Source organism: Microtus ochrogaster, linkage group LG3, assembly GCF_000317375.1.
Source record: "Microtus ochrogaster isolate Prairie Vole_2 linkage group LG3, MicOch1.0, whole genome shotgun sequence".
Lineage (NCBI taxonomy): Eukaryota > Metazoa > Chordata > Mammalia > Rodentia > Cricetidae > Microtus > Microtus ochrogaster.
The window spans coordinates 27,909,546-27,919,956 of record NC_022029.1 but is presented as its reverse complement, the minus strand read 5'-3'; the positions used below and the strand labels follow the sequence as shown (position 1 = coordinate 27,919,956).

The window sequence follows — 10,411 nt, the reverse complement described above, 5'->3', positions numbered from 1 at the left end:
AAAAAAAATGTAGAGCTCAATAAAAAAAATACATATACATCACTATCCCTTCAATTTCCTCCCCACTCCCACCCAAATTCTCTCCATATTATTTCACTATTGTTATAGTACATACAAAGGAATAAATGAATACAGTCTGCTGAGGCCCTTCGGTGTTACCTGCATATATTTGTGTTTAGGGCTAATCAATTGGTATCGGATAAACAATTAGGGGATTCATTTCTGGGGAGGCTAGTTCTCCCTCTTTTAGTAGTTGTTGATGTGGAATTGTTTGGTCTTTTTTTTTTTTTTGACAATCATGTTTCATGTGTGTGGCTTGCCTATCCTAATCTAGAGGGCTCAATCTCATAGCTGACTTCCTGGTCTTTTGCCTCTTATAGTCTTTCTTCCCCCCTTTCAGCAAAGTTCCTGAGCCTCAGGTGCAGGAGTTTTGTGGTAGATGTACCAATTGGACTGGCCATCCCATGGTAACTGACTAGTCATGCTTTGTACTGGACTCCTGGTGCTACTAAAACAAGCTACTTTGACGAGAGGTCAGATCTACTTATCTGCAGGCATAGATAAGGATGAGCTCTGGGGGAGTGTTAGGAGTTGCACTGATTTAGAGACGTGCTCAGAGTAGGTTCTCTAGGCATGAGTAGCTTGGCTTAGGTTTAGTAGGCAGGGTTTCCCTCTCGTTGCATGGGCTGTAAGTCCAACTGGACAGTTGTTAACACTCAAGATAAAATGCCACATTTTTATTGTTGGGATTCATAGCTTCACATTTGGGGATTGCTACCTAATGCTCCCCTTCCTTGGCAACTTGCATAGCACCTTCAGATACTCAGAGCCACAAGGATGAGGTTTCTGGGTCAGCTCCAGCTCTCTTACTCCAAGTTCTGTGTCCAAAATGTGTCATGTCCTCAGCAATAGGGGCTCACCTTTAAGCTCTGGGAAATAACACAAGGCCACAATAGCCTATGTTGTTTGGGGAGTCTCTTGCACTTCTCTAACCAACTTGAAAGGACTGGGGTTTTTTTTCCTGTGATAATGAGGCTTTTGTTACTCTGTGGCTCTTGGGAGAAACAATATTGCTCCAAGTCATGTAACTTTTTTAAGTTTGTGTGTGTATATTATAGATATTTGTATTCTAGATAAATTTAGGTAAGTGTAAAATGATTCCCTGTGTACTTTTGGAGCATTCTTAGTTATTTATCCCTCCCTGCTCTCTAGTGCCCTTCCGTTTTCCTCCCCAGTTCGAAGCCCCATGTCCTCCATACTACCTGTGTCCTGCCACTCCCCACTCTAGCCCTCCCGCCTCTGCCCCCAAATTTCGTTATTTTCCTGGTGTCTATCGTTCCTTGATATTCATGTCTGAATTTCCAGAACTAGAACCACAAAGAGAACATGCGACGTTTGTCTTTCTGGGTCTGGGTTACTTCATTTATTACAGTATGTTTTGTTTCTCCCCATTTGCCTGTAAACTTCATAGTGTCACTTGTGTTTACGCATGACTAGATTTCCATTGTGTATGTGTGCTCATTTTCATTATTCATCAGTTGATGGGGATTTAGGTTGTTCCCATTTCTTAGCTATTGCGAGCAGAGCAGCAGTGAATGTGGCTAAGCAATGTCTATGGAGTAGGATGGTGAGTCCTGTTGGCCAAAGGGTAGTATAGCTGAGTCATATGGTAGACTGATTTTTAGCTCTTTGAGAATTCTCCACACAGATTTCTGGAGTGGCTTGATTTGCAGTTCCACCAAGAATGAATAGGGTCCTTTCCATGCATCCTCTTCAGCATTTGTTTTTTGTTTTGTTGACCTTAGCTCTTCTGATTGAGATAAAATGAAATCTAGTCATTTTGTTTGCATTTCCCTAAGAAGAAGGGGTAGCAGACAACCCTGTCTTGTTACTAATTTCAAAATACACAGGAGGGAAAATCCTGGGATTCTTTTTCTAGAGATGTAAAACACATAAGTAAAAGGCCTCTGTGGGCTTTTTTTAAAATTGATTTTTTTATTGAGCTCTACATATTTTTCTGCTCTGTGGACTTTTTTTTTTAACAATAACAAGAAACCATTAATATTAAAAGTTATTAGTTAACACTTGATCCCTGTGAGTTTGAGGCAAGACTGGTCTAGTTCCAGGGCTGACAGAGAATTATATAGAGAGAGACCTTATCTTTAAATAAATAAGTGTTATGCCCAGATTATGACCCCCCCCCCAAGAGAGAGACCACCAGAGAGGCCCAGACTGTAATAAGCAAGGTTTAATCAGCATAATACAAACATGTTTGGAACCCCTGTCTCCAAACCCCGCTGCAGTGAGGTAGAGAGAGGAGTTGTATCTCCTCTGCGGGGTAAGCTTTTAAAGGCATAGCTACAAAGAGGCTTTGAAGCTGCTTTCCACAGGGCACGGGTGCAATGTCTTGTTCTCTCCCATCCTGCTTCTTTATTACCAGGTGGCTGGCTGGCTGGGCTGAGCTAAGTGACCTTGTGCTCAGAATCTCCCGGGCAGGAGAGCAGAAGGCCACTATCTTCCTGGGAAAATATTTTGCTGGGAAATTTCTTCTCATCCCTTTGAGAATAAGGGGTGAGGATCCCATAATAAGTAGATAAATAAATGCTATTAGTGAGCAGTGTGTGTTAATTTCCATTATTTTTGTTTGGGAGTGGTTTTTAGACCTCTTTTGATTGACTGTTCTGAAATTCATTATTTCCTGTGACTGCTTGGGTGTGTTTGTGTTTGCCTTCAGATTGTACATTCATGCCTCCTTCGATTGTACCTCATTTTGCTGGGTATAGTATTCTCTGTTGGCAATTGTTTTCTTTTAGAATGTTGGTGCCCATAGAGGCTAGAATAGGGAATTGAACCCTCTGGACCTGCAGTTACAGTTGTTAGTATCCTGTGGGTGCTGGGAGTCAAGCGGATGTCCTCTGGAATAGGTGAAAAGTACTCTTCACCCTTGAGCAATCACTGCATCCCCAAGCAACACTGTCTTTAAACTATTTTCTTATTTACATAGTGTTTTTCCATCAGTTAGGTTTTAAAGCAAAATTTAATTTTATTACTGTGGTTATGATGTATTTGTCTAAGCAAATATACCTGTGTGTACATACAGTTGCCAGGCCAACTTTTTGGTGTAAGTTTTGCTCCTCCTACTTTTTTGTGGGTTTTCCATATCAAATTCAGGCTCTTATAGTCTAGCAGCAGTGTCTTTGCCTGCTGATTCCCTTAGAAGTGATTTTTTAAAAATATTTTTTATGGTTTATTTAATTTTTATTTTATGTGCATTGGTGTGAAGGTGTCAGATCCCCTGCAACTGGATCTTCAGACAGTTGTGAGCTGCCATGTGGGTGCTGGGAATTGAACCCGGGTCCCCTGGAAGAGCAGTCAGTGCTCTTAACCACTGAGCCATCTCTCCAGCCCCTGAAGTGATTTTTTTTAAAGAAAATAATGTATAGAAGTGCCAAAATACAAAAATTAATATGCAAAATTAGAGGTTTTGTTATGTCTTAATTATAAACATTCTATGAAAGAACTCAGGAAAAAAATCACATTAAAAATATTCAAACCCATAAAAGTAAACAACCAAAAAATCTCCCGAAGAAACAAAAATCCCTGGAATAAACCCAAAGACAACAACTTTGTGTTGGGCTTTTTTGCTGTTGATTTTATTTTTTAAGAGAGAGTCTTACTGTGTAATCCTGGCTGGATTTGAATGTCTCTCTCTGCCTCCCAGGTATGGAAATAAAAGGCATATGACATCATACTCATCAACCCCACAAGAATTTTAAAACACACACACACACACACACACACACACACACACACACACACACACACACACACACACACCCCTTAAAGACAAAGGAAGAAACTGAGCAGAAAAATAGCCTACAGAATCTTGGCTAACTACAGAGTTGACTGATGATTAATAAACAGAATATGTAAAGAATTAAAAAAAAAAACCTGAAGAAACGAAAAAAATTCATTTTAGACTGAACTTGTTGCTGTGACTGAAGCCAGTGCAGGAGCTGCTGCAGCTGCAGAACCCACCAGACCCTGAAAGACTGAAATGAGGTGGACAGACCTCTACTAGATCTACAAAAGATGTACTAGTAGCAGTTTATCCAGTAATTCTCCAGCAACTGCTGCTGGGACCAACATCAGCACCCCAAAAGGAAACTGAAAAACTGTGAACTAAGCACAAACTCTAGATAATGCTTCAGCCACCAAAGACTTCATCAATTGTGATCACTTTGTTTCTACTGTTCTCAGTTTGTTAATGGACTTGATTATGGCAGCAAGAGCGCTAACGGAAATGGAGCTGGGAATATGTAGAGGGTATTATTTGCCTTGATAAATCCTGTCCCATTCAAAGGATACATGAATGGCTCAGCAGGCATAAATCAATGGATGTATTTAATTATATAAATGGACCCAAGGATGTAAACCATGTGATTATGGTGTACATAGGATTTTTGGCAAAATCCTAAATCCTGTTATAATAAAGTCCCTGGGGTCACTAGAAAGGGGTGGAACATATCTCAACAGCTATAAATTAAAAATCTATAGCCACCATTTACTAAATAGTGAAAGCCACAATGAATTCCAATAAAATCATGAACAAGACAAAGGGGTCACTTGTCACCACTACTATCCAATATAATGATTGAAGTCCTGGCTAGGGTAATAAAAGACAGACAGATTATATAAAAGGAATAAATAGGAATGGGAGAGGTCAAAGTGCCCCCATTTGGAGATGCTATATTCTATATACGAAAGACGCATTCATTCACACACTCAGGAGTCCCTGGGTACTAAACTGAATGCTATATTTATGCAGAGGACATGGTGCAGCCCACATAGGTCCTGTACTTGCTGCTTTCGTTTCTGTGAGGTCATATGAGCCTTGCTTAGTTGATTCAGAGGGCCTTGTTCTCATGGATTTCTTCATCCTCTCTGGGTCTTATCCTATTCTACGGGGTTCCCTGAGCTCTGAGGGAGGGGAGAGATTCGATGGTGACATCTCATTTAGACTCTTTCCATGCAATATCTGGCTATGGGTTTCCATCCTTGTTCCCATCTGCTGCAGGAAGAAGCTTTTCTAGTAATGACTGAATAAGGAACTGATCTGTGAGTATAGCAAAATACCATTACTATTGACCCTTTTTTTCCTTCTTAGACCAGTAGTATTTGATTTTACCCTAGCTCTTGGGCTATCTAGTCCTGTGTTCTTGACTATCCAGTTTGCTTCCGTGGGTGTCAATGGGTTCCGTCTTGAGGAGTAGGGCTTAAGTCAAATCAGTCATAGATTGCTTATTCCCACGAGCTTTGTGTCATCATTGCCCTAGTATATTTTGCAGGCAGGACAGGTTGTAGATGATGGGGTTTGTGGCTGGGTTGGTGTGTATGTTCCTCTTCAAGTAGCCTGCAGAGTAACTTCTCATACCAAAGACACTAGAAGATGGGGGTGAGGGTTCTGTGTAGGCAACAGCTCAATTTTTCCACATTTTATGAGTTGTGTGGGTGTTGTTTTTAGCAATGGAACCTTGCTGTTAGTTTTTGGGGAGCAGTCTTTGTCTTTGCAAAACTCTGGGGATTTTCATATGATCCCTTTGGTCAACAACTCAGTTGGATATGTCCCTGTACTAGAAACTTCATTTGATGACAAGAGAGATGCATGCCTGGTTCTTCAAATCCAGTTTTAAAGTCTGTGGCTGGTGGGGTCACAGGTCCTGGAGTAAGGGGATTTCTTACTATGTGGATAGCATGGTCACTTTGTTAAGCCATCTTGTAAGCACTTACACCCAGAGATTAATGTTGTACACATCCTTCATCAAAGACGCTCCCTAATGCTCCCTACTGTAGGAGGTAATGGCAAAGAATCCCATGTCTGATCCAGTGCCATGACTAAGTAATGGTAGAGTGTTGATTCCTAAATGGATCAGAGATATTACTCCCTCCAGGGTTCAGGTAACAGTGCAGAAGTGGGGGTGGAACAAAGACGAAGGATGGGAAGGAGTGAATGCAGCAAAAACATGTAAAAACTTGCTGGGCACAGTGTTAATACGACTTTAGTCCCAACACAGGAGAGAGTAGGTAGAACTGAGTTAGACGCCAGCCTGGTCCACTGCCAGAACAGATACTGTCTAAAAGAGTGTGTGTGTGTGTGTGTGTGTGTGTGTGTGTGTGTGTGTGTGTGTGTGAAGAACTCACTGCACCTATAGTTATCTACACTAGATCCACACAAGATTGGGCCTGTGAACATTTCTCCATGGATAGGAGAAGGAAACACGAACCCGCACATATCCAGTAGGGGACTACTGGTAATTCATGGTTGTAGAGGAACAGCCATCTTTGCAGTGGCTTAGGCTCAGACAATCCGCCCTTCAGTAGATGATCTCTAATCCATGCTTGAGCAAGAAACTCAAATTAGCCTTAGTGGGGCACACACAGAATATGGAACTAGGAAGGGGATTTGTTCAGGATCCCAGAAATAGAGGGACAGAGATGAAAAGGGAATGCGGAAGAGAAAAGGACTAAAATTAATTATATAGGTGAATAAAACCGTCAGAAAAAATTAAGAGCAAGGAAGGGCTAGAGAGATGGTTCATCAGTTAAAGATTCCTCGCTGGTCTTCAGAGAACACGAGTTTAGTTCCCAGCACCATCACAGCTGTTTGACAACATGCTATAACTCCAGCTTCAAGGATCTGATGATTGTGGCCTCCACAGGCACCCGTATGCAGGTGAGCTTAAACATATAAACACACAGCCAAGTGTACTGGTTCATGCTTTTAATCCCAGCCATTGGAAGTCAGAAGCCAGTGAATCTATGTTTAATGTCAGACTGGTCTAAATAGCAACAGCACAGTCATAGGTACAGTATGAGGCCCTTTCTCAAAAAACAAAAATATCCCCCCAAACCCAACCAAAGAAGCAAATAAATAAATAAGGGTAAAACACATATACAAAAATATAATTTGAGCCAGGTGTGGTGGTGCAAGCTTTAATTCCAACTCTTTGGTGGCAAAGGCAGGAACTATGTGAGTTCTAGACCAGTCATAGTGAGTGCCTGTCTACAAACAAAAAAGAAACAAGGCACTATTACTGGAACAACACATACACTGAAAAGTACAACATATAAAAATCTATGCAAATACCAGGAAATTTCCACTTTCACATAAATGTAAGGAAACTGCAAAGGAATTAATAATACTTTTTAAAAATATGACATATGAGAAAATACTTTTAAGAAGCATATATTTTTACCTTCAAATGAACCATAATTACCAACAAACTAGGTGAAATTAAGTCTACTGTTCTAGTAAAAATGCATCTCAGTTCAATGAATCCAACAGCTCTACAGTAAAGTTGGGAAAGTTTGACCTCATTTCATTTAAACAATACCATTTAAATGAAATTAGTTAACCAAACTTACACTACCTCAACACAATTTTTTTTTTATATGATTGCTATTGTTAGGGACAGTCTCTTGGTAGCTTCAACATTCCAAACAGTAGGCAATACAGGCAGGCAAAATTATGACACTGTTTATGAAATATTATTTCAAAACTATAAAAAAACAATGTAAAAGGTTACATTATAAGACTTGAACAATGACAAAAATGTTCATAATTTTACTGTACTCCAGGTTATTTCCAGAAATATTCTGTACAAATAAATTTGTTCAGTCTCCACATTTATTATTCTTATAAGATTGAACTACATAACATTTCATAAATTTTCTTATTTGAAAAAATCCACAACTTTCTATTTGCTTTATACACATGATTACTTAAAGATGTGTTTTTATTTCTAAGTACGTGTATCACATGTGTTCTGTACTTGCAGAGGCCAGAAGAGGGCCATCACATCTCAGATGTGGAATTAGAGCTGGCTGTGAGCCACACTCTGTGGATGCTGAAAAACTCAGGTCCTCAGGGAGAGCAGTATGTGCTTTTAACAGTGGAACCATCTTTTCATTTTGTAAAGAAAATTCCACTTGCTTATAACTGGTTCTTCTTAAACTTCCCATGTGGTGCTCAAACCCACTATATCCATTATAGTTCTCTACCATCCCTCCTTCACCAAGTGCTAGAATAAAAGGCATGCTCTACCATGCCCAGTGCAATAGGATTTTATCCTATATATATTTGCATATTGGGGATCCAGCTACACTTTTGTAGCTTTCAGTTAGTTAATCACTGTTTTAAAAATAAACATTCAGTTTGTGTGTGAGTCCACGTGTGTACATGGAACTCAGAGGTAAACATTTGGGAATTCTCTATTTCCACTATAAGGGACCCTGGGATGGAACTCGGATTACCTGACTTAGAAATAAACACCTTTACCCACCGAGCCTTCTTGTGAGTTGTTCACACTCTTCTTTCATACCTCACAACATGAGTAAATTTTCCACAGGCAAGGTCACCAGATACATTGCTGTAAATTTCCAGTTCTTTTCTGTTGGCTTCCATGCATATAAACGGATGTGGAAGACACAAAAGCTTCTCTTATTTTTGAATGTGAAAGGTTTCTCGCCAATGAATTCTTTCATGTTTCACAAGATAGCTGCAATCACTGAAGGCTTTCCCACATTTTTTACATACATATGGTTTCTCTCCAGTGTGAATTCGTTCGTGACGGTAACGGGCACTCTGATGTGTAAAGGCTTTTCCACAATGCTTACATATGTAAGGTTTCTCTCCAGTATGAGTTCTTTCATGGTTGCGAAGGTATGTGGAACACCTAAATGCTTTTTTACAGTGTTTACATACATAAGGCTTTTCTCCAGTATGAGTTCGTTCATGATTGTAGCAGGCCTTACGTTGAATGAAAGCTTTCCCACAATGCTTACATGCATAAGGTTTCTCCCCAGTGTGGATCTTTTCATGGCTGATAAGATGACTGGAATGAATGAATGCCTTTCCACACTTTTTACATACATATGGTTTTTCTCCAGTATGAATTCTCTCATGACTGTAACGGGTACTGGAATGGGTGAAGGCTTTCCCACAATGCTTACATGTGTAAGGTTTCTCTCCAGTGTGAGTTCTTTCATGGTTGCGAAGGCATGTGGACCATGTAAATGCCTTCCCACACTGCTTACATACATAGGGCTTTTCTCCAGTGTGAGTTCTTTCATGATTGTAACAAGCATCACGCTGGATGAAGGATTTGCCACACTGCTTACACGCATAAGGTTTTTCTCCGGTGTGAATTCTTTCATGGTTGCGAAGGGACGTAGAACAGGTAAATGCTTTTCCACATTGCTTGCAAACATAGGGTTTCTCTTCAGTGTGAATTATTTCATGTCTATAACAGGCGCTGTGATGGCTGAAGGCTTTCCCACAATGCTTACAGGCATAAGGTTTCTCTCCAGTGTGAGTTCTTTCATGGACAAGAAGGTGTGATGAACGAATGAATGCTTTGCCACACTGCTTACACACATAGGGTGCGTCTCCACTGTGGATTCTTTCATGTTTCTGAAGGTACGAGTAGTGTCTAAATGCCTTTCCACACTGATTACACACATAACATTCCTTCTCAGTATGAATTTTTTCATGGTAGACAAGCTGACTGAAATTAGCAAAGGTTTCGCCACATTGCGCACACATAAATGGTCTCACTCCAGTGTGCAATCTTTCATATATTCGAAAGTAAGTGTATTTCCTGATGGCTTTATCAAACTGATTGTATTCGTGACATGTACCATCACCGTCAATTTGCTCATCATTTTTGTCAGAAGTGTGAATCCTATACGCTTCATTAGATTGTTTCTTTTTATGAACTATCTGCCTGGGACTTTTGAGTACCTGAAAGTATTCAGAAGAGGTGAAATCTGCATAGTGTTTCTCATGTTGGAAAGCTATTTCCGCATATCCCTCATTCTCAAATGACTTCTTTCCAGCTTCACTTGTGAGATGCACATCTGAGGGTAAATGACCAATGGTGCCTCTTGCACACATACTGCGTTCACGTACTGCTGTTGCAGAAGGCATGTGCTCATTATCAACATATTCTGGAAGCGGGTGGTGGGCTTCTCCACACTGACTACCATGTCCATATTTACAGTCTCTCTCAATTACCTGGGTTCTGCAAAAAAAAAAGGAAACAAAAGAGCACAACATTTTAAGATTAGCCAAGAGAAGCCCTGGAGGCTGGAGGCTGTGACTCACTCCCATTAACTCCCACTAATAGAGTATTTAGGAGGCAGCAGCAGAATGACATCAACTTTGAGATTCACATGGAAAGGGCCTGACTTAAGGGACAATACTAAATGTGGACTTTATTTGTATAAAGAATTTTTCTTCAAGAGTGTAGACCCAGCCGGGCGGTGGTGGCGCACGCCTTTAATCTCAGCACTTGGGAGGCAGAGGCAGGTGGATCTCTGTGAGTTCAAGACCAGCCTGGTCTACAAGAGC

General features: G+C 40.4%; 1 protein-coding gene across 1 annotated transcript in view; it reads right to left on the bottom strand.

Moving 5' to 3' along the window:
* Nucleotides 1–6,963: 6,963 nt before the first annotated feature.
* LOC101979786 (zinc finger protein 883-like) overlaps nt 6,964–10,411 on the bottom strand; it is a 10,960-nt gene continuing 7,512 nt past the window's right edge. The window contains 2 exon segments of the mRNA XM_026785979.1: nt 6,964–8,530; nt 8,532–10,082. Coding sequence (XP_026641780.1) covers nt 8,383–8,530; nt 8,532–10,082 — 1,699 coding nt within the window. The 3' untranslated portion in view covers nt 6,964–8,382.